Here is a 25031-nt window from a genome sequence, read left to right as displayed (position 1 = left end):
TTATTAAAGTGATATCTCAGTGCAATTGGAATCTCACCTCAGGGAAGTTCACTACACTACCTGATCCAATTCTAGAAGCATCAGAGGAATTCGAGGTTGGATTGTCCTCTTACTGACTCTGTCTTTACACTGGACTACCTCTGTTGTTTCAGTGGAATAAGTCCAGATTTACTCTAAGTGTAAGTAGGAGACCAATGAGGTTCAGTCTTTAAATTTGACATGGAGGGTTAGTAAAACAGCCTGGCACAGAAAACAAAGCTGAGTGAAAGGGGCTGGAAAAGGGGAGCAGTTACAGCTCAGTGCAGAAAGTGAGACACTTTGCTCCTAATATGTAGGACCATCTAGACTCATCCAGAGATAAGCTCCTTACACAGAAATTTGAAGTGCTAGTTTCCTGTAAACAGACACATTGAGGTCTGGCACCTGAAAGATGGCCTCTCATTTTGCAGGTGCGATTTTCTTCTTGCAGTGGGTTGCCTCTTCATTTTTTCTCTCCCCAGTTAACTGCAGGCAGAAATGACAGAACTGAGCTGTGTAACTACCCAGTTCCAGTTGCAAAGCAGGGAGGCAGTAACATCTTGTCATGAGGCCCACTTAAAAATGCAAGGCCAGATCCTCAGCTGGTGTAAATCAGCAAAGCACCATTGTCTTCCTAGCTCAGGGGTCGGCAACCTTTCAGAAGTGGTGTGCCGAGTCTTCATTTAATCACTCTAATTTAAGGTTTTGCGTGCCAGTAATACATTTTAACGTTTTAGAAGGGCTCTTTCTATAAGTCTATAATATATAACTAAACTATTGTATGTAAAGTAAATAAGGTTTTTAAAATGTTTAAGAAGCTTCATTTAAAATTAAATTAAAATGCAGAGCCCCCCGGACCGGTGTCCAGGACCCGGGCAGTGTGAGTGCCACTGAAAATCAGCTCGCGTGCCACCTTCGGCACGCGTGACATAGGTTGCCTACCCCGTCCTACCTATACCTAGCTCTTCATTCTCGGTTCTTAGCACCCGAAAGATTTGTAAATACAGTAAAAACAGTAAATAAACATTATTATTATTAACAACTCGTACAATGAACTTGGCAGCAGAGCTCGCGGTAACATGGAAGAGACCTGCATTTTGGTCTAGTCTAGGACAAAGTTCTGCTTGATTTGAAAAACCTGAGATGTTTGTCCACTAGAGTCCACCAGAGCTACTTGGAAATTGCATCTTTTAGTCTTCCGGATCTTGGGAACTCTGGGCTGTAGATCGTTAAGCCCAGCTCATACAGAGAGCTCGGTCATATCTTTGTTTAAATTACTATAGAGGAAAGGGAAAAGAAACCAACAACATAGCAGCCTAAAAAATAATGGGCCTGATTCTCATTTACACTAAGGCCGCTTTGTACCACTCTAGCAGTGGAAAAGGGCCTGGAAGTGGGAATTAGTAGTATGTGCTTGCAGTCCCCTTTACTCTGCTAGAGCAGTGGGAAGGAGCCACAGAGTAGCCAAGTGTGTCCTGAAAATCCTTCCAGTGTCAGAATTTTGTGACATCATCAATTCACAGCTCTTTGTGTTCTGCCCTGAGTTTAATAAACCAAGCATAGACAATCAGAGTTCCCAACGTATTGTATCTTAAAGGCCTTTCTACTCGGTGTTTTAAGCCACCAATATGCACTGTGCTGCACCAGTGTAAATTGTGCCTGCACTAGGAATTTGCACCGGTGCAACTATACTGGCAGCTAAAGTCCCAGTGTGGACAAGGCCTTTGGCCTAGACTTTTAAAGGTGCCTAAAGATCCAGATAGGCACCTAGTGGGATTTTCGAAAGCACTTAGGCACCGAGTCACTTTTGAAAATCTAACTAGGCACCTATCTGGATCGTTGCATGCTTAAATACCTTTAAGAATCTAGCCTTTATTACTTCATTTCCATGTTGGTGTGGCTCAGCCGCCTTGTGAGATGGCGGAGCTATTTTCCTTTGGGCTTTGCATGTCCTAGCAGTAATTCCATGTTGAGAAGAAAATATAAATAAAGGCAAAAAACAAAAGAAGCAAGGAAAAAATAATCCTTTCAAATGCTGGAGCAGGAACAATAGGATAGGATATGCACCCTGGGGAAAGCTAAGGGCTGAAATGGATAGGAGCCAGAGTTGTCTTTGTAGTGCACTGTGAGTAGCACCAGCCTCTTGCTATAAATAATACGCTGTTTAGCGATGTTACAGTAGAAGCATGGGTGACCTTTAGGCTCCCCGCTGGGGGTGGCGGGGAGAGTCTTCCTGTGCTGTCTTTGGATATTTAAGAACATAGGAAAGGCCATAATCGGTCAAACCAATGGTCCATCGAGCCCAGAATCCTGTTTTCCAACAATGGCCAATGCCAGATGCTTCAGAGGGAATGAACAGAACAGGGCAATTATCAAGTGATCCATCCCCTGTTGTCCATTCCCAACATCTGGCAGTCAGAGGCTTAGGGACACCCAGAGCATGGGGTTGCATCCCTAGTCATCTTGGCTAATAGCCACTGAGGGGCCTATCTTCCATGAATGTATCTAATTCTTTTTTGAACTCAATTATAGTTTTGGTTTCACAACATCCCCTGACAACGAGTTCCACCTGTTGACTATGAATTGTGTGAAGAAATACTTCCTTTTGTTCCTGTACTTCCTGCTGTCTATTACTTTCATTGGGTGACACCAGGTTCTTGTGTTATGCAAAAGGATAAATAACATTTCCTTATTCACATTCTCCACATAAGTCATGATTTTATAGACCTCTGTCATATCCCCCTGTAGTCATCTCTTTTTCCAAACTGAACAGTCCCAGTCTTTTGAATCTCTCGTCATATGGAAACTGTTCCATACCCTTAATTGTTTTTGTTACCCTTCTCTGTACCTTTTCCATTTCTAATGTATCTTTTTTTGCGATGGGGTGATCAGAACTGCATGCAGTATTCAAGTGTGGGCATACTTCAGATTTATAGAGTGGCATTATGATATTTACTGTCATCTTATCTATCTCTTTGCTAATGATTCCAAACATTGTTAGCTTTTTTTGACCACCACTACACACTGAGTAGATATTTTCAGAGAAATATCAACAATGACTCCAAGATCTCTTTCTTGAGTGGTAACAGCTAATTTAGACCATACATAGGATAGTTATTTAAACACCAACATCAGCTGAAGGTATAAGCAGAATTAAATATGCCTCACTACAGTGATTCTTGCTCTCATGCTAAATTATGGTGCAGCTGATTTGTTGATTGCAGGATTTGGGGCTAGAAAAATATTTCAGCACAGGATGCGTAGGTGCTGAGATAACACAATGATTGATGGACAGATCAGTAGATAAGGGAAAGGTGCACCCAGCAGCAGGAGGGGGTAATGAGGTAGACATGCTTTCCTCAACATTTACTGTTTTCTTGACATCATTTTCAATGTAGCTGCAGGGCTAATGCATTCTAACGCCAGTCTCCCTCTCCCAGGGCCGGCTTTAGGCCAATTCCACCAATTCCCCCGAATCGGGCCCCGCGCCTAAGAGGGCCCCGCACCCAGTGGCAGGGCCACCCAGAGTGGGGGGCAAGTGGCAGAGAATCCCTTCCCTGGCTAGAGGCGCCTTTTTAATTTTTACTCACCCAGCGGTGCTCCAGGACTTTGGCGGCACTTTGGTGGCATGTCCTTCAGTGCCACCAAAGACCCAGAGCGAGGGAAGGAACCGCCACCAAAGTCTAGGAGCGCCGCCCGGTGAGTACAAGCCCCACGTAGGTTTTTTTTTTTTTTAGTCATCCCTGTGGGGGCCCTGTCAAAACTGTTCGAATCGGGCCCCACACTTCCTAAAGCCGGCCCTGCCCTCTCCCTTGTCTGCAAACTTTTTTTTTTTTTTAAGTAATTTCACTACATTGAGAGGGATCCAGGAGTGTCTTCACCTTCCTCTTAACAGGGTCATCCACTAGGATGAGGTGAGTGTATCTCACATGTCAGTTTCCTGGGATTGCCAAGGGAAGTATTAGGCAATGGTCACCTAGTTCCCCCCTCAGCATCTTTCTCTTTCCCTTTTGAAATTCAGGCCCCTGCACACCACTTTTCCCTCACCTGTGCAACTTTCTCCATGGCTGCTACCTTCATCTCTTTGGTCTGCAGGGTGAAGTGTCTGGTGATGATGTCACATTGGTAAGGTGTGATGCAAAGTCATGTCATAATATGAGCATCATATAGTTAGGATAGAGGGTCATTGCCCTGTGATATCTTCACGAGGGATGTGACGCCTATCAGATTCATAGTAAATTTGTACCTGAATCCAGCCTCTCCAGGTCACTTTGATAAGGCCCCCTTAATCTATCTAGGCATTTGTACAGACGCTCCCTGGGTTGCGCAAACCCAACTTACGGAAATCCGAATTTATGGAAGAAGTTCCGTAAGCGCTTTGTGTGTGTGTGTGTGTGTGTGTGTGTGTGTGTGTGTAATTGTTGGAGATACTTCCTGACTTACGCAAGGCATTCCGTTCCGGAACGCCTTGTGTAAGTCAGGGAGCTTCTGTACCTCTGCTCATCAGCAAGTTATGTAAATGCTTAAGAAATACAGATATTGGATAGACATTCAATGTCAGTCTGTGTACTGAAACATTCATTAAAATGTAATTAACTACGTTTAAATGACTTTTTAAGACCTTAAATAACTTACCAGTAATTGCATTTACTTAGTATCTGAGCTGCATATCTGTTTTGTGATAGGTGCAATCTCTGGCATTTGGTACCTGAAATGATGCAGGGAAAATAGTGGAATTGTCATATGTTTAATTGTTATATCGCTTTGCAACATGATAATGTTGCTTGCATCCTTCAGCTTATTTTTGGGACCGTTTACTATCCTGGAAATCCAGGGTAAAATTATCCTTTGAGATCATCATAGCAGTACTCAGCTGCGATCTTCTGGATATTTATGTGGATGACAAGAATATCCAGAGTGGTAAAGACTAGAAAAAGCCCAGGAGTTCTGGAGGGGATACAAACCCTCCTACTTCAGGATATTAGGCAGCATCTAAGTAAGGAGGGTAGGAAACACCTTTCCCTGTTGGCAGGGCTTCTTGTATCTTCCACTGACGCTGCTTCTACTAGTCACTTGTCATAGACAGGATTTTGGACTAAATGGACCAGTGGTCTCTTGTAATCTGGCAATTCCTCTGTTTCAGTGTTCATGTTTGGAGATTCTCATGTTATAGTGGATAGAAGGGTACCAAAGCTGAATACCACCTTGTGGATCTAAGAGAGGAGTTTTGCCCTAAGATGACCATTCAAACTGGTGATCCTATTAATCCTATTAAATCATATAAATCCTATTAAAACACCTCCATCCTGGCATTCAAACTGCCAGGGACCGTTGTGGCTTTTATAACCTGTTCTGGATTTTCTCTTGCCTGACACTACATGCTGTTAGTTCATGAAACTCTTCCCATTGTGTGTTGTGTTACTGAGGAGCACCCCCAAGGTATCTCCGTCACACCAGGCACTGTGCAAGATAAAGCAATCAGTGAATTGACACAAAGTTTTATGATTCACGGAGAGTGTGGAGTTGCTCATCTTTGCAATGAACCTGCCTCTCTCCCAGCAGCAGTAGTGTGAGTGACTCCAGTTTATCCAACAGATGCATCCGAGTGACTCTGTCTCTTCTTTGGCTGCAGGGAAAATGATTCTCCTTCTCTAATTTCATTGTGTTTAGCCATCACACAAACTCTGTGTTCCCTGAAATTGGAAGGAAGTATTGCTTAAATTATATATGAGTGAACTGATTTAGTTGAACTGAAGTCTCGAGTCACATTCTTGTAGACTCAGTGATGGCTCTGTCTGCAGTCATCCATCCATCCATCCATCCATCCATCCATCCATCCAACACTATGTTGAATTAAGAGATGGACAAACGAGACTCAAAGCATTGTGAAAGCTCTGACTTAAACTAATAAAAACCAAGCAGTGCAGATGCAGGGCTCCCATTGTATCATCAGCTCACCCTGTTCAGTGGAAGTATTGCTGCACATATGCTTCAGGGCTAAGATGACCTCTTTTGGATTCAAACCAATAAGGTGAACACCAACGTTTGGTGAAACAAACGTTTAAGAATAACATAGATTGTACTCTGCAAAGACCTGAAATGTACAATATTTGTAAGGTCGACAATTGCTTGGAGTAGTAATTTGATCTCTCTCCCCTCTGTCTTCCCCCCACTCCCAATTGCTCAGAGCTCACCCCCCCAGAACACAAGAATTTAATGCTAGATTGTGTTTTCAGGCACAACCCTGAGCAAGGGTTTTGTGTAAGAGGCTCCGGCCTAGGACTAGTTCTACTGTGTTTGGCCCTTGCGCTGGAGGTCGGGAGTAGTAATTTTGTTGCTGGCTAAATACTGGCAGCAAATTATGACACTTTGCATGTTGGCTTAACTGTACTGGCTGGCATGTTGGTGTGTAGATGGAGCTAAGGGTTGCCGCAAGTAAAGCTGCCATGCCAAACCTTGATCAAGAAGATCCTTTTCCAGGGCTGAAATAGTTTAGGCACCATGTCTGCTCAGTATGTGGCTTCTCTGGTGAGACTGCCTGGAAGAGTTGTTTGCAGTGTTGTTGTAGTCAGGTTGGTGCCATGATATTACAGAGACAAGGTGGGCTTCAGAGTATTCATTCCTAACCAGGTGGGGAGAGGGGAGGCTGGAAAGGAGAGGAAATGGGGAGCAAATGATCATGGTACCCTTGAGAGAAACCTGTCTATTCTAGGAGAACTTATTTAGCTCCAGAGCATAGAGACTCTGTGACGCTCTGTACCTCAGGGGAACACCCAGCACCCCTATGTCCATCCCTGTAAAATGATTGTGTGGTCTCCAATGCAAAGTTTGTCATGTCTGGTGTCTTCAGAAGGTTCATGATATACTGAGCATTGTTGTTACTGTAATGTTATAAGTTATAATTTCATGTATATAGTTATGAGGCTGAAAATGTATCCTCATGGTTTAAAGCAAGCCCAGGCAAAAACTCTCCAAGAAAGAGAGGCAGTTCACACCTTGTCAGGGCAGATATAGGAAAAATCCAGTCCAGTCTCACAGAAACAAAGGACGCTAGCCTAGGCAGCAACAAAAGAATCTGTTAGACTCTCGAGGGAGACACTCCCCTTCCTTTGGTCAGTTTGGAACTGCAATGAGGTAATGCTCACCTGACTCTGAAGTGGGGGTGAGGGGCAGAGCCAAGAGGGAAGAAAGAACATGGTAAAAGGGAGAGACGTTTGCCATGCTCTTCCTCTGTCTTCCACCTCCATCTACAGACACCACCACCAAGCAACTGAAGTGCTGATCAAAGGGGAGAGCCTGGCTGAAGAGCAACCAGCCAGCCTTTGGTGAGACGCATCTAAGTTTGTAAGGGCATTGAAAGTGTTAAGATCAGCTTAGAATGTGTTTTGCTTTTATTTCATTTGACCAAATCTGACTTGTTGTGCTTTGACTTATAATCACTTAAAATCTATCTTTGTAGTTAACAAATCCGTTTGTTTATTCTACCTGAAGCAGTGCATTTGGTGTGAAGTGTGTCAGAGAATCCCCTTGGGATAACAAGCCTGGTACATATCAATTTCTTTATTAAATTGATGACCTCATATAAGTTTGCAGCATCCAACTGGACCCTGCAAGACAGAGGTTCCTAGGGTTGTGTCTGGGACTGGGGGTATTGGCTAGTGTCATTCGGTTGCACAATCCAAGGAGTAGCTTACATGCCAGAGGCTGTGCGTGAACAGCCCAGGAGTGGAGGTTCTCACAGCAGAGCAGGGTAAGGCTGGCTCCCAGAGTCAAGGATTGGAGTGACCTAGCAGATCACCGGTCTAGATAACACCAGAGGGGAACATCACAGACTCCCACTACACAAAAGAGAGGAGAAAAAAAAAATTCCACCAGCTCTTTTGTTCCTATGTACAGCCACTGAAAAAATGGGAGGAAGAAAAATTCGAGGACTGAAGAAGCATTCTGTGTAGCTCAAAGCTTGTCTTTTTTACCAACAAAAGTTGGTCCAGTAAAAGATATTACCTCATCCACCATGCTAGTAAGTTTGTCATCTGTTTCTGAGGGAGATCAACACTTCAAGTCACGTAAGCCACGGGACAGGCTTGAATAATGCTTTTTGCCCATTAATTGGGATGCAGTTTGACCTGTTGACCTTGAGTTGAAGGACTCTATTTTCGGATCCCCTGCCCATCCAGTGTACCTCCGCTCCTTTGCTAATGAGACTTTAAACTTCCTATGCAACATGTTTTTTAGAGTATGTAAAATAATGGCTAAAATTCTATGGTTTCTTCCTATGGGCACTTGCTCCTCTCTCTCCCCTCAGGGAGCCAGCTCCGGAAAATCTTAATAGTGCTTGCTGCAAGCCCAGAGATCATTTTACCAGATGTTTCACCTAATTCTTCGCTCCTCCCACTTTAAAAAGCCTAAAAATAAAGCAATATCCAGTGTCTCACACACCATGGCTCAGGTTTGCCAAAAAATTATCAGTCTTCTTCTGCAAACAAACCTGAGTCTGCATTCATGTGGAACCTTGAGAAGAAAAAGACATTTGCAGGAACCCACCCTGGGGAGGGCTTTTTTTATATTGTAGCAAATTGAAATCTCTAGTAAAGCAGAGTTGGTGTGAGTTGGACTCTGTCCCCATCCCCACCCCCACCCCCTGCCCAGCTCCACCTCCACCTCCACCTCTCTTTGTCTGAATGGGTGGGTCAAAAAACCCATCCAGGTTTTATGGCAGATCTTTCAGAGAGGCAGCATGAGAGACTGAAGAGATGTGCAGGGAGACCGAAACGCAAAGAGAAGTCAAGTCCCTCACTATTTATTTGACCTAAATACATTGAGATAACTGTAGCATGAAAGAGAGAATTTCCTGACGCTATAGAGCTAAACATCTGTTTCCTCCCATTTTTTTCGGTGGCGGTACATAGGAACGGAAGAGCTGGCGGGCTTTTCTTTCCTCCTCTCTTTTGTGTAGTGGGAGTCTCTATGCTCTGGAGCTAAATAAGTTCTCCTAGAACAGACAGGTTTCTCTCAAGGGTTCCATGATCATTTGTTCTCCATTTCTCGCCTTCCTGCCTCCCCCCACCTCTCCTGGTGACAAACGGATACTCTGAAGCTGAGGCAGGACTTCCTTAGCTTATGCTGTGCCTCTTGGCAAGTTCAGCTGTTAGCCCTGTCCCCCATCATCCACGCCCCCTCCCCCGACAAAACAATGGACCAAACGCTCCTTGTTGTTTATTTTATATTCCACAGAGGAAGAGCTGAATGGAAATCTGTGTCCCCTGGGGCTCTCAGTGCATTCCATATCCAACTACAGTCTTCCAAGAGGCAGGATTACCCAGTGCAAGATCACAAATTCTTTACTGTGGAATAATATACACGTATATAATTATAATACATAATAGGGAGCTGCTGTCTCATAGGCAGATCCTTTTAAAAGTGACCGATGAGTCTTCAGGTAAACCAACTGCTAGTTTTGCTGATGAGATGATGATCAAAAGAAGGTTTTTACTCCTGGTTGGCACCGAAGCACCAAGACACCTACAGGAGACTGAGCCGGTCTATTTAATCCCTATCAGGGTAAAAACCTTGGTTTGGTCAGAAAATAAGCTGACGTGACTCCAAGACACACAGCATGTTGATCTGTCGAGGAAGAAGGTTCCATTTTAAAAAAATATATAATCAGGATTAACGATTGACCAAAACCACAGTTTTAACAGATCAAAGAAATTACATGTTAAACAATTGGGTCTGAGAAGCAGAACCAAACGGGACTATAAGTGTTTTGGGTTAGGGACTGTAAATGCTATAGAAGGAGTGATAACATGTTTCCATTTATGGGTGGAACTGGAGAGAACAGAGGAACACAAAATTAAAAATGATCATAGAAATTAGTGGGGGGTTGGACAAAATACTGAGTAGTTAGTGGTTCACAGTCAAGCTGGAAGGGCATATTGAGTGGAGTCCTGAAGGGATCAGTTCTGGGTCCGGTTCTGTTCAATATCTTCATAAATGATTTAGATAATGGCATAGAGAGTACCCTTATAAAGTTTGCAGATGATACCAAGCTGGGGAGGGGGGGAGGGTTGCAAGTGTTTTGGAGGATAAGATTACATTCAAAATGATCTAGACAAATGGTCTGAAGTAAATAGGATGAAATTCAATAAGGACAAATGCAGAGTAATCCACTTAGGAAGGAACAACGCGTTGCACACATATAAAATGGGAAATGACTGTTTAGGAAGGAGCACTGCAGAAAGGGATCTGGGGGTCATAGTGGACCACAAGCTAAGAATAAATCAACAGTGTAACGCTGTTGCAAAAAAAGCAAACATCATTCTGGGATGTACTAGCAGGAATGCTGTAAGTAAGACACAAGAAGTAATTCTTCTCCTCAACTTCGTGCTGATTAGGCCTCAACAGGAGTATTGTGTCCAGTTCTGAGCACCACATTTCAGGAAAGATGTGGACAAATTGGAGAAAGTCCAGAGAAGAGCAACAAAAACGATTAAAGGTCTAGAAAACATGATGTATGAGGGAAGACTGACAAAATTGGTTTGTTTAGTCCGTAGAAGAGAAGAATGAGAGGGAACTTGATAACAATTTTCAAGTACATAAAAGGTTATTACAAGGAGTAGGGAGAAGAATTGTTTTCCTTAATCTCTGAGGATAAGACAAGAAGCAAGGGTTAGGGTGTGGGAGGGGGTGAGGGATCCAGCTGAGGGTACAGGCTCTGTGGTGGGATCAGGGATGAGGGGTTTAGGGTGCAGGAGGGGGCTACAGCAGGGGCGATTTAGGTTGGACATTAGGAAAAACTTCGGTCAGTAGGGTTGTCAGTCGAAAAGGGACCCTGGCAGCTCTGGTCAGCATTGCTGACCGGGCCGCTAGTAGTCCAGTTGACAACACAGCAGGCTAAGGCAGGCTCCCCACCTGCCCTGGCTCTGTGTAGCTCCCGGAAGCGGCTGGCATTTCCATCTCCTAGGCACAGGGGCAGCCACGGGGACTCTGCGCGCTGCCCCTGCCCCAAGTGCCGGCTCTGCAGCTCCCTTTGGCCAGGAACCACGGCCTGTGGGAGCTGCGGGGGCGGTGTCTGCAGGCACGGGCAGTGTGCAGAGCCCCCTGGACCCTCTGCCTAGGAGCCGGACATGCTGCTGCTTCTGGGAACCACCTGAGGTAAACACCACCCAGCTAGAGCCCATACCCCAAACCTCCTCCCACACCCCAACCCCCTGCCCCAGCCCTTAGCCCACTCCTGCACCCAGGGCCGGCTCTGGCTTTTTTGCTGCCCCAGGCAAAAAAGCCTCCCGCCGCCCCCTGGCGGGGAGCGCGGCAGGGGAGGGCGCCAAGCCCGGCCGCGGCCCTGCTCTCCCCAGCCGGCCAGAGTGCCGGGAGGAGGGCGTCGAGCCCGGCCGCGGCTCCGCTCTCCCCAGCCGGCCGGAGTGCTGGGAGGAGGGTGGCGAGCCTGGCCGGGGCCCCGCTCTCCCTGGGTGAGCGCCACCCCCCTCCAGGTGCCGCCCCAAGCACATGCTTGGAGGGCTGGTGCCTGGAGTCGGCCCTGCCTGCATCCAAACTCCCTCCTGGGTCCCACACCCCCTCTTGGACCCCAACACCCTGCCCTAGCCCTGAGCCCACTCCCACACCCAAACTCCTTCCTGGATCCCACACCCCCTCTTGCACCCCAACACCCTGCCCCAACCCTGAGCTCCCTCCCACACTTCAAAGCCCTTGGCCCCAGCCCAGAGCCTCCTCCTGCACCCTAAACCCCTCATCCCTGGCCCCACTCCAGAGCCTGTACCCCCAGCTGGATCCCTCACCCCCTCCCACACCCTAACCCCCTGCCCCAGCCCAGAGCCCCCTCCCGCACCTTGAACTCATTTCAGGAGGGTAGGGGAGAGTGAGCGACAGAGGGAGGGGGATGGAGTGATCGTGGGCGGGGCCTCAGGGAAGGCTGGGGCAGGACTAGAGTGTTCAGTTTTATGCAATTAGAAAGTTGGCAACCCTAATTGTCAGAGTAGTTAAACACTGGAACAAATTGCCCAGGGAGGTTATGGAATCTCTGTCATTGGAGATTTTTAAGAGCAGGTTAGACAAACACCTGTGAGGGATAGTCTAGATAATACTTAGTCCTGCCATGAGTGCAGGGGACTGGACTAGATGACCTTTCAAGGTCCCTTCCAGGCCTACGATTCTATGAAATGTGTATGTGGGGGTGGGGATGGGAAGAAGATTTCCTATTTTATCCAAACTTCTCTACATGTTTCTATTACTCTGGGGGTGCTGCCAAATAAGGGGGTCATTTGTAAAAGTCAATAGTGACAATCCAGTGAAAAACCTAAGGCTCTGTTTTGCCTGTATGGCCCAGTTCCACATTGTGGGCACTGCAAAGCTTCCCAACCCTGAAGGCACTCACAGATCAGTGTTCTATGCACTCTAGGGGCCATTGGCACAGAACTGAAGCGGGGAAGGGAAGATATTAAAAACTGCAGCCTTTGGATACTTTCTTAAATTGTAAGATACGTCCCATGAAAACAGGATCCTTCCATAGTCTTGGTTAGAAGATGAGAGAAAGTTTTCTATTTCCATTTGTCTTCACAAAACCTGTAGAGTCATTCCCAATGGAGAAGAAGAAGAAGAAGTGAATTCTTCTAATCTTTACCTACTGAGGCTGGAGGCCTCGCCCTATGACAAGGCAGGCTCGACTTTGTACCCTGTCTCTGGTACAGCAGTTGGTGCAACCCTCACGGCCCTGCATTTGCTTTGCATTTCTCAGGTATGATAATGCTGAAATGGATTATCACCTGGCCTGGCTACTTATTTGAAGAACCGCTCTAGTGTAATGACCATAAAGCCATCTCCATGGCAATGGACATGTTCTATTCTGTTATTGATTTACTCTTAAAATGCAGGCTTAGTTCTCAGGCACTACTAAGTAATCTTGCCAGGGAGGTGGTCTCTGAAGGGAATAGTCTCTTCTCATGCATGCATGCATGGAAGTCCCCCAGCAGGAAGCACAGGTGATTCAGAGGCTGTCTTTATGTGGGCCATGGTATAGCAGTTGTTCAGCTGGTCTGTGGGATTATGGACAGGGTCAGGATGGGTTATCACAGGATAAAAAACAAAATCTTTTACTTATATAGTGGATTTAAATGCAAAAGATCTCAAGAAACGTTACAAATTACTCGGGAGCCCACCCCCATCACCCACCACTGCAGTGCAGCCACCTCTGAGGTGATATGCAACAGCTGATTAACAGGAATTTTTAGATAGGGATAACATAATTACCATGCCCATGTTGGAACTTAGCCAGGATACCAAGATTATCTTCCTATTCTTGCAAAGAATCTTACGAGATCCTCAATTATCATAAACAGTCAGGACTTAATGTTTACTTTTCACGCTGAAGACTGTTCCCTTCTAACAGCATAGGTTCAGTACTGACTTCGAGGCATCAGGGCCATCTAAGGAACAGCTAACATGTGTAGCATGTGAGGTTTTCTGTGGGAATCTCCCATCCAACTACTGACCAGATTTGATCCTGCGTAGCTTGTGAGAACTGATGAGATCACCCAGCCCAAAATGCAGGTTTGGAAAATAACAGTGTGGGTTACCCAGTCTAGCCTTGCCATTTGGCAAGCCATCTCCCAGTGTCGTTGCCATTAACTTCCTAGTCAAAGTCCTCTTCATAATCTGCTTTGATGGCGCCTTGACCACTTCCCTTAGTATCTTACTGGATGAAATTTACCCCTCGCAGAGAGCCGGCATGAGGCCTTTGCAGTATTTAAGCCCTGTTCTGAGGGCAGAAGTGAAATGTAAGCGGTGTACAGGCCTCGTGCTGGCTCTCTGCACTGGTGAATTTCACCCACTGCAAAGAACTTTAACCTAACGTCTAACCCCAACCTTTTACTTCCTTATCTTCTTCCATGCTGTGGAGTAATAGTTCAGGCGGCGTTTAATGTTCCTGTGGCTTTGAAAGTCCTTCAAAAATATTAAACCATGAAAAAGCTTCCGCATTTCCATTCCAGACAGAGGATCTAAAAGTTAAGCATTTTATCCTGTTTTTTTTTTCTTCTCAAGCCACAGGGCAGCTTTACAACATCAAATGCTTAATAAAAATACTTTTGCTCATGGCCTGGAGGCTGTTATGACATAAAATATTGTGCCAAAAATGTTTTCTGCCAGCCTTGCAGTCATTCCAAACTGTCAAATGTTCAGTGAAAGGTTTTTCCTCTATCACTGAAATCTCTTGACAGAATCAAATCCAGCCTGGGCCAGAAGATCCTTTAAATCAGAGTTTCTTCATCAGCCAATCTCTTTCCAGGATTCATCAGTGTGCTGAAACACTGGATTTTGCTAAGGCTGCGAATGACTCTTTGGAAACAATAGAGAGAGTTTGGCTGGCTGGAGAGGGAGTATCCCAGACAAAGTAGTATTCCCTGAACAGGGGTTTGTGGAGCACTTCTGAGATCTGAGGAAAACTGATTAATCACTCTGGCCTGATCAAAGGCCCATTAGGTCTAGATGAGTCTTTCTGTTAACTTCTATGGACATTGGATTGAGGCCATGGTGCTATCTCTCCCCCTTGTCTCCACTTCCTAAGTCACATTAAAAGAAACAAAAATATACATTTGATATGACTTTCTGTTGAAAGCAATTGCTGCTGTAGCCACAGGGATGTTATGTGATTGCAAATGGTGTATGGAGGGGAGGTGCCCATAAGACTGTTTCTCTATTAGGATGTGGGTCATGCTAACAAAAAGCATGAGAATCCTGAGGTAGACCAATCCATTATGGCACATAGAAGTTTGTGTAACTCTACCAAAGTGATTTTGATGGGGGTTACAGCTCCTAGTGTTTTTTTTTTTTTTTTTTTTTTTTTTTTTTTTAAAGCAAGAACACTTCAGAGAATACCATGAGTTGTGAGGGGAAAGGGTTTATATGAATGTATGCTGTTGTGAGGGGAATCTTGCTCCGGGGTTTTCTTCACTAGAAAATTATATCAAATTAGAACTCTACTTTGATGAGTTGTGCTAACTAACACCCTATTGGCCACAATTTTTGCAGTCAGGAACAAGTGAAGTTTAACATCATGTCAGCAGGTTATGGGTAAGTTGTAGTGATACCAGAATTTACCTACAAGTAACTGACACAATGTTGGACAGAGCGGTCCCTTGGGTAGAGCGAATCAGGGTGACCGCTCCGGGCCCATTACTTTTGTACGATTGGCCAGGGTGGTCGGTCCCGGAAGAGATGAATCTGTCACTTATGCCCTGCACCCCCTAGGGACGGCCCTGATGTTGGACATGACTTATCCCAGTCTACAGGGACTGCAAAGTTGTGTTAGTCCGCAAACAGCTCCTCAAGGTTGTGTTCTAACTTGGTATAATTCTCTAGTGAAGATAAGTCCCTAGCAACAGGTAAAGCTCCAAGGATTTGCTGGTTTTGGCCTCGTTCAGATAGAGCCAAAAACTTTGCGGTCAAAATTTGTTCTCAGTTACACCAGTGTAAATGTAGAGTAAGTCCACTGACCTTTGTGCCATTATCCTTGATGAAATGGGCACTTACTGATATTTACAGCAGACCTTTCATTTCAAGCAAAGCAAGTAGCAACTTGGGAGTCCCATGTATCCTGCAACCTGCAAGTTGAGCCTATTTCAATTGCCTTGTCTGGTGGTGCAGCCTAAGTGATTGGGTGTAATCCCCCACTCCCCCAGCTGGCACTGAGGAGAATTGTCTTCTATGCAGGCTGTGTCCCTACAACTAAATTATATGAACTTCTTATGGGTGGGGATCTTTGTGGGACCTGGGGTTGCTCTTCAAGTGACTGTGGTGAAGGTGGCTGTGCAGCTGTTACAGCTTATTACAGGAGAGACGCGCTCCGAGCTCTCTTGTGGAGGTATTACCTTTGTTCTTTCCTGTTTGGTTGTTTTCATGATTCTTTCAGACGGAAAGGCCTTTTGTTTTAGAGCCCAGTTTTCTCATCAGATTTCTTATGTTTTTCATGCCCCAAGAACAACCGTATATTTTCAGCTTGAATGACTTGTAGAACAAAAATAAAGTCTCCAAGAGAGAACATGTGTGTGTCCCTCCTCCACAACATGCTATATCATTTCTTATTCCTGGTATTAGGGTTGCCAAACCTCCCGGTTTTGCCAGGAGTCTCCTGGAATTGGGCTCTTATCTCCTGGAGGCTACTGAAGCCAAACTGGGAGATTTTAGGTGCTAAAAGTCTGGCGGCACAGCAGGGCTAAGGCAAGTTCCCTACCTGCGCTGGCCCTGCACCGGAAGTGACTGGCATGTCCCTGCGGGGTGCAGGGGCCTCCGTGCACTGCCCCCACCCTGAGCGCTGACTCCGCAGCTTCCCTTGGCCGGGAACTGTGGCCAGTGGGAGTTGCGGGGGTGGTGCCTGCAGGCAGGGGCAGCGCGCGGAGCCCTCTAATCCCCCACAGGGGCTGCAGGGACATGTTGGCCGCTTCTGGGAGTGGCACGGGGCCAGGGTAGGCAGGGAGCCTGCCTTAGCCCTGCTGTGCCACTGATGGGGAGCCGTCTGAGGTAAGCGCCACCCGGCTGAAGCCCACACCCCTCACCCCCTCACGCACCCCAACCCCCTACCCCAGTCTGGAGCCCCCTCCTGCACCCAAACTCCCTTCCAGAGCCCACACCCCCTCCTGCACCCCTACCCCAGCCTGGAGTCTCCTCCTGCACTCAAACTCCCTCCCAGAGCTTGCACCCCTCACCCCCTCCTGCACCCCAACCTCATGCCCCTGCCCCTGTCCCAGCCCTGATCCCCTTCCTGCACCCAAACCTCCTGCCCCTGCCCGGAGCCCCCTCATGCACCTAAACTCCCTCCTGGACCCCGCACTCCCTCCTGCACCCCAACTCCCTGTCCCAGCCCGGAGCCCCCTCCTGCACTCAAACTCCCTCCCAGAGTCCACACCTCTCACCCCTTCCCGTATGCCAATCCCCAACCCTGAACCCCCTCATGGAGCCCATGCCCCAACCCTGAGCCCTCTCCAGCACCCAAACTCCTTCCCAGAGCTTGCACCCCACACCCCCTCTTACACCCCAATCTCGTGCCTAAGGCTCAGCCGGAGCCCCGTCCCACACTCTGAAACCCTCAGCCCCAGCCCAGAGCCCACACCCCAACCCCCTGCCCCAGCCCAATGAAAGTGAGTGAGGGTGCGGGAGAGCGAGCGGCAGATGGAGGGGTGGATGGAATGAGCGAGGCAGGGCTTCGGAGAAGGGGCAGGGGGCGGGGCAAGGGTGTTTAGGTTTGTGTGATTAGACAGTTGGCAGCCCTACCTGGTATCGGTGTTGACTAGTAGGTTTAGTCATCTGGTTAATAAATGCATGCAAAAATATTTCCAGACTGCTCTGTTCAAACCTTACTTAAAAACATCCTTTTTACTGTAAACCAGGATTATGACTAAAACTTTATCTCTCATTCTTGTAGCCTTTCCTCCCCACATGTTTATACTTGGGAACTAGGCTTTTTTATGCCATTACAGCTCTTAAAATGCTAGCAGCAGCATGGATTATGGCTTAGGGCCTCGAACGGGGCTATATCTTATACTGCAATCCGAGGTGTGACTGCAGCACATGTAGACCTATTAGCTACCTCAGATAACAATAGCAATGAAGCAGCAGCAGCAGGGGCTGTACAAGCCCATCCAGGTCCCTCGATATGTACTCAAGCAGCTTGCCTGTGCTGCCATGGCTTCACTGCTATTGTGATTTGAGTTAGCTAGATCAAGACTGAGTTCTGTTCCCTGCTTGAAAACTGACTTGTGTGACCTCTGGCCAATCACTTCACCTCTGGGACTCTCTTTTTCCCACCACCCTTTCTCTGTCTGGCCTATTTAAATTGTAGATTCTTTGGGACAGGGACTGTTTGCTATTATGTGCTTGTACCGTGCCTAGCACAATGGGTTTCTAATCTCGGTTGTGGCCTCCGGGCACTGCTGAAATGACACTACTATGATTTTGATCTTATTGAAATCAATGGGAGGTTAGCCCATTTGTAGCCCCCCCTTCTTTTCCTCTGCACGATCATCGTAGAATTCTCGCAAACCTCGGCTCATTACTACCACCACCTGTCAAGCATTTTTAGACGCTTTGGATGAAGAACATATACATCCAACTGGAGTGAGCAAAATTAATGTTTTCCAGCTGGATTGAAAACCTGGGAGAGCTGAGGTGGAGGTGCGTGGGGGCCTCCCACAAACCCAGGTGCTTTAATAATAGGACAGAGCTGGCTGCCAAACATACAGGCTCCCCTCTAGAGGGAGATTTAGCTTCATGTACACAAGGAGGAAGGCCAACAGTTGCCAAGCGCGCACAGCCTGGGAAACCAGGAGATTTGAGGAGTATAACAAGTCCTGCACACTTAATTGGTAAGAGGCTGCCGAAAATAAGCTGGGCCTCTCGCATCAAATATATGATAGCCTCCTGTTGACCTCTTAAACCTCCCCCTGGGTCTGCTGCCATGCCAGCTGGCGGTGGAGGTATCTGTTGAAGCTGTGTTGTTGCTGTTGTGTGGGTGATTGCAAATGTGGTCACAAATAGTTATTTCTTAAAAAAGTTTTAAGGTGGTTTATATAAAGATAAACCTCCTGAGTCTTCTGTCCGTGTGTGTGTTTGTGCATGTGTAGGCGTGAATATAGAGCTGGTCAGAGTTGCTAGAGCGGCAGACTGAAGGCCTCTGTTTATCCTCAAAACAGCTAGAGCATGAGAAGAGCCACTGCTGTCCCTCAGCTCTGAAAATGGTTTGGACCCATTCAGTTTTTGGCTTCTTTACTGAAACTGCCAACAAAGGAGCCTTTTTTGTGTTTGGGTTTTTGGGGATGTGGCCCCTGGGAACTAAAGGGAGACCACCATGCTCATTTCATGTAGGCCACGTCAGGACAGTTTTCTTTTACTAGCAAGTCAGTCAGGATTTGAACTGATGACTTCGAGGTGATATATTTCACCCAGCCCTGGAGCTACGCATTCCTGCCACTCATTTGCTCTTACACTAGAATCTCTTTGGCATCATCATTGTCCACTGTGGTGACTGAATTGCAAATTGTTTAGTGGTTTGGGCAAAGTGGCCGTGGGAGGGGACTTAAAGGGGCATCACCTCAACTCCAGTCTCTAAAGCAATATGTCTGTGCAGCATACAGAGTGCCTGGGGGGGGAGGGAGGGGAAGCTGGAGCAGTGCACTTGAACTGGCTCCATGGCAACTGCTCCAATTCACATCTGGCTTAAAGCCCCTTTTGTACCCTGCTTTGTGAACCTTGTAGAGCGCTCATCAGCTGCTTGGTCTCTTTGACAAATCAAAACTGATCCCGATCTCTTTTATAAACATCCCTCTTACGTGTTTGTAGACAATTATGTTTCTTTTCAGTCTTCTTTTCCCCAGATGTAATCTCCCCAGTAAAGAACAATACATTATAAATTGTAAAGGAGAAGAGAAAAGAAAAGTAAAAGCCTTTTGTGACTTTGCCTTTCACCCCAGTGTGCGTGGTCGCCTTTCAGCTTTCAACTTTTAAAATGCTCCCTTCCCAGCCATTCAGTTCCATTCATTTCTATTATTCTTTAAATTACAGCCGTGATCACTGTGAATAATTCATGTGTGTGAAGTGATTTGAACGGCCCCGGGGATTAGGAATCTTTGGCTAGTTCCAGAGCTGCTGAAGGGCAAATAGTCCCGCTTGGCAATGAGTATTTTTAACAAAAAATTGCAGTTTTTTATTTATTTTTCCTGTTATCTCCAAATGGGGTCAGCACAAGACACCCGGATGCTACTTAAGCCCTCAACATAGAGTTTAAATGGGACTTAATTGGTGCCTAGGCCTCATGCAAGGCCTCTGCCCGGGGGGGGGTGAATATCATCCTTTAAGATTTCTCCATCACAAAGCTGGATGGCGGTGTGGGCTGGGGCAGTGTGGTCCAGAGAATCCTCACCATTAGCAAAGCATGACCTTGCCCTACTTTTCCAGATCTGTGCAGGGCAGTATGTTTGCTTTGAGTTTTTGGCATTTTATGTTACACTGGAGGTAACTGTCTTTCACCTCTGTCCATTTCCACGATTATCAGCAGAGTCATAGCCATTTACACGGGCGCAGATGCAAACTAAAACAAGATGCCTTTAATTCATATAAAAATAAGTGCAGTGTTAAAGAGGTGCTGACTCAAGGGCCACAAACTAGTTTGGATAAACGTCTGAGTTCCCTGGTGTTTCTACCAACCTTGTAGGTTCGACTGTCTCTATGTGAGGTGTCACCCAATTAATTTAGATTTGGTGGGAATGGTTGAAATGAAGTCAGTTCAGATTGTAAATCCTGTGGGTCAGGGACTTGTCTAATACCTGATGTTTGTACAGCACCTAGCACAATGGGACCAAACTTAGTTGGTCCTCAGGAACTACTGTAATAAACATGATTATTAATAAAAATTAATGTAATTACCAACTGCACAGTGCAGGTGCGGGGTGGGGGTTGCATATAGAAATGCAAACTAAGAAGTGATTAGCTGGATAGGGAAGGAGCCCCAATCCTTTGTTACTGAGAGTGCTGCTGTGCAGTCCGCTATTCCTCCATCCTAGAAGCAGGAGGAAGGCCACACGAATTTATTTATTATTAAGTCTTCTCAGACCCACCCTTTCTTTTCCCACATCCTACCACTAGCTTTCCCCTGTGCTGTTGAGAATAAGAATGCTCAGAGGCCTTCCTTCTGTTCAGTGCTTAACTTTACTGATATCCACATGCAGGCTCTGCTTGCAACTGCACTGAAGTGTAACAGCCTTGTGCCCTGGGCAAGGATCTGCAGGTTCAATGTCATAGAGAGGAATCCTGCTCTGCCGCGCATGGCTGTACTGGGCAAAGGACCCACCTGTGGCAGAGGAGGGTTAGGCTCTGCTTTCAGCGGTGCATATGACTGGGAGTTCAAATATATCCTCACAAAGAAAGCTGAGCTGCTGGCACCTCTCGCTGCACCTTGCTCTTGTGGTTTTATTCCTGACCACAAATATTGTACGTTGGAGCTCACGGCAGTGGAACCTGTACGCATTATGATACATCACAGTGGTGACTGCAGAGCTTCCGTTTGGAACTCCCTGTCCTGCATTGGGGTCCCCATGCTGCTGACAAAGTTACAGGGTTGAGATCTAAAGACTGTCTCTTTAGAATTGGCATGGACGCACCATCAATTATCTGAGCTCCAGGGAAGGGAGCATTGTGGAGCCTCTTGGAATGGCTGCCAGGAGAGGAATGGAACTGCTCAAGGGTAAATATGTTGCTACTTCATGATGGATTGGTCTGGTGAAGATGTAAGTTGCATTTATAAGGAGATTTTGCTGAAATCCCCCCCGCCCCAATTCTTGTGTGTTCAGCACCCATGTTGAGCCACTGGACAAGAGGAGATTTTATCATAAAATGTGTGTATTTTTGTACCTTTTACTGATGTGTGGAAGTTTATCTGTAGTCACTAATTCCTCACAACTGAATCAATGTTTAAGCAACTTTAATTTTACACATGCGTGGGGCAGAAACTCAGCTTCATGGAAGTCAATGATGAAACCTTCACTGATGTCAGTAGGGCCAGGATTTGGCCCTTGGTGTTTTGAGAAATGTAACCTTAAAATCCCTTTGTGTTGCTAATTGCATTCTTTTATTCTGTTTCCTTAAGCCCCATGAAGAAAATACTCTGAAGACAATGGAGCTGTGACATTCTACATCAACTTGCCAACTGGAACTATGGAAATTATAGAAGATTGCCAGCACGGTCATGCTGGGCTGGTGCCAAATGGATACATGAACAAGATTTTTCAAGCCAATCCAGAGGATGGGAGCACTGAGACACTAAAGATTTGTGACCTTCAGCACTGTAACTCCAGAGGCATCAACCAAAATGCAAGGGAAGAGGCAGCCAGGTATAAGAAGAAAGCCAAGGGCAACCGGATTTGGAATTTTGTTAGCCGAAGGAAAGGTCCCTCCATGAATAACAAAAGACCCCAGTCCATGATCCTGCTAGGAGATACCTCAGAGATCTTAGAAGAAAAACGCAAGATGTCCTTCATGGAGAGGGTGAGGTCCTTTAAAAAGCTAAGAACCTCCAGCATGTCTAAAAATGTGGATTTGAGACCCTCCAAAGCCAAAGTTTCTCGCATCCCTGAGGAGGACCAGGAGGACAGTGACCAAAGGGCAGTCTACAGGATTAAGAAACTAGCTGACAGTCAGAGGCCTTTCCGTCATTCGTATGCAGGGTACATCGATGATTTGGATTCTTCCTTTGAAGATGTAGAGTTAAATGTCAGCATTCCAGAAATTGATGCCAATGAAAATAAATGGCTCAGGGATATTAGTGTCAGAATACACAATGAAGATAATGATAGTAACTGCCATAAAATATCAGCTAGAAAGAGCAAGCTTTTGAATTTTGAAAACTCTAAGAGTTCTGCGATTACAGAAAGGGACAATCAAAAGAGGTGTCCCATGCTTCCTGAGGAGAGCAGGAGAGGAAAAAGCTCTGATGTCTGGAGCTATCTGAAGGGAATTTCATTGTCTAGCAAAGATAATTCAAAGTTGCTCAATCAAAGTGTTGAAACAAATTTCCAGAACTTAGAAAATATAACTGATAATTCTGCTTCTTATTTTGACTTTGATACGAGATGTGAGGAGAATCTTAGCCATCCTAAAAAATCAAACAGTGAAATGAAAGCCAGTCACTTTGGTGGTGTTCTTCGGTTCTTTAACAGTGTGGCCGAGGCAGCTAGGAAGTGGCGAGGCTCTTCCCGGACATTTTCACAGGGAGAACAAAGACCTCAGTCCAATTTCAGAAGTCAGAGGCAGGAAGCCTCCTCCCACAAAGAATCTTTGGTTATTCAGAATGAAAATGCCAGAGCTTTCTCTTCAACGGGAATGTCATTGCGGTCTCCAGATTCTGGGATTTGGGATAATCATAGTTCTGAGAGTTCAACAGGAAAAGTGCTGCCTCAGCAAAGTGTTGAAGCAGAGTTATCTGAAGAGATCAGCAGCTCTGCTCTGGACAATGAGAATGATAGTTTTAACGAACTTTCTGACCTTGGGCCAGGTCCATCCATCTCCCCACTGCCAGAACTTCCAGATGACCATTATGCTCTGTTAAGCACACAAGGCCCATCTAAGGCTCTTTCACAGTTTCCAGACATGCCTGTGACTGAATTAGATGCTCGGGACCCGGGCAGCTCTCCGGCGGCGGATGCTCGGGACTCGGGCAGCTCTCCGGTGGCGGATGCTTGGGAACTTGGAAATATTGAGTTACATTTGAAAGACAGGGCTAAGACTAAACTGGGTATTCAGGAACTGAGTAGCACTCCAAAGTATACTCAGGACACTAGGAGTACTTCAGTGGATATTCAGGACCTGGACAAGACTCAATCACATTCTCAAGATCTTTCTAAGAGTAAACTGGATACTCGGGACCCAGAGAGTGCTCTGACTTGTACTCAAGGCCTCTTTGCAGTTACTCTTTTAAAACATGCAACAGATAATGAGAAAGCTTTAGAATTGGAGGATTCTCCTATCAAAGAACATGAAATAAGTTTACCAGGAGAACAAATTTCCATGGAGAGGCCAGACAAAGCAAATCACTTTAAGTATAGTAAAGTGTGCCATCAGATCCAGATGAGCCTCTGTACAATTGTCTCCTTCGGGGAACTCAACAATGGAAAGGTATGACCAATCTTCACTGTAACACTGTCGCAATAAGACACTATACAATACTCCCTCCTGGGTAGAAGGTCTGCGGACAAAACTGGTTTTGTTATAGTTTATCTGGTCTTCCAATTCAATTAGACCTTCATATCATATATGGATGAAGGCAATGGACACATCTTTTAAAGCAGACAAAAAAGGAGTCAGTAGGCTGATGGTATCTCTGAGCTACTTGTTTTAGAACTATTTGGCCACCTCACACATATCAATGTGCCTGTGGAAGGGTAGCTGTGGCAAAAACAGCCCCAGCATAGAGAGAAACTTTATAGTTATTTCCAAAAAGCATCTTTAGTTCCCCCCGACACACACACATTTAACTCATTCAAAGATTTGACTTGGTACTGTATGACATTATGATTAAAAAATTAAAAAAATATATACAATTAACATGGCACACATTACATGGATTAAAAACTGGCTAACTGATAGGTCTCAAAATATAATTGTAAGTGGGAGAATTATCATTGAGCGGGTGTGTTTCCAGTGGAGTCCCAGGGATTGGTTCTTGACCCTACACTAGTTAACATTTTATCAGTGACCTGGAAGGAAACACTAGATCACTGATAAAGTTTGGAGATGACACAAAAATTGGAGGAATGCTAAATAATGAAAAGGACAGGTCACTGATTCAGAGCAATCTGGATCACTTGGAAAACTGGGTACATGCAAACATTGTGTTTTAATGCATCTAAATGTAAACACATATGTGTAGGAACAAAGCATATAGGCCATACTTACAGGATAGGAAATCCCAGGAAGCAGTGACTCTGTACAAGATTTGGGAGTTATGGTGGATAATCATCTGAACACGATCTCCCAGTGTAAAGCTGTGGCCAAAACAGCTAATGCAATCTTGGGAGGCAGAAACAAGGGAATCTTGAATAGGAGTAGGGAGGTTATTTTATCTCTGTATTTGGTACTCGTGTGACTGCTGCTGGAATCCTGTATCCTGTTCTGGTGCCCACATTTCAAGAAGGATGTTGATAAAATTGAAGAGGGTTCAGAGAAAAACCATGAGAATGATCAAAACATGCCTTAGAGTGATAGATCAAAGATCTCAATCAATTTAGCTTAACAAAGAGAAGGTTAAGGGGTTACAGTCTATATGCATCTAAATAGGGAACCAGTATTTAATAATGGGCTCTTCAAAGTAGCAGAGAAAGATATATCATGACCCAAAGGCTCAAAATTGAAGCTAGACAAATTCAGACTGGAAATAAGGTGTAAATTTTTGACAGTGAGGTAATTAACCATTGGGACAATTTACCGAGGGTGTGGTGGATTCTCCATCACTGGCAATT

The 25031-nt window shown here is 45.7% G+C and overlaps 1 protein-coding gene across 4 annotated transcripts in view; it reads left to right on the top strand.

Annotated features, from left to right (window-relative positions):
* ARHGEF9 (Cdc42 guanine nucleotide exchange factor 9) overlaps positions 1–25031 on the top strand; it is a 307995-nt gene that overhangs the window by 20553 nt on the left and 262411 nt on the right. For all 4 annotated transcript variants that reach the window (XM_054039989.1, XM_054039990.1, XM_054039987.1 and 1 more), the window contains one exon: positions 21665–23688. In XM_054039989.1, the coding sequence (XP_053895964.1) occupies positions 21733–23688 (1956 nt within the window). In that variant the 5' untranslated portion in view covers positions 21665–21732. The remainder of the gene's footprint in view (positions 1–21664; positions 23689–25031) is intronic.

Source organism: Malaclemys terrapin, chromosome 9 (genome assembly GCF_027887155.1).
Source record: "Malaclemys terrapin pileata isolate rMalTer1 chromosome 9, rMalTer1.hap1, whole genome shotgun sequence".
Classification (NCBI taxonomy): Eukaryota; Metazoa; Chordata; order Testudines; family Emydidae; genus Malaclemys; species Malaclemys terrapin.
Note: the sequence above shows the minus strand (reverse complement) of the source record. Positions and strands in the feature narration are given on the sequence as shown.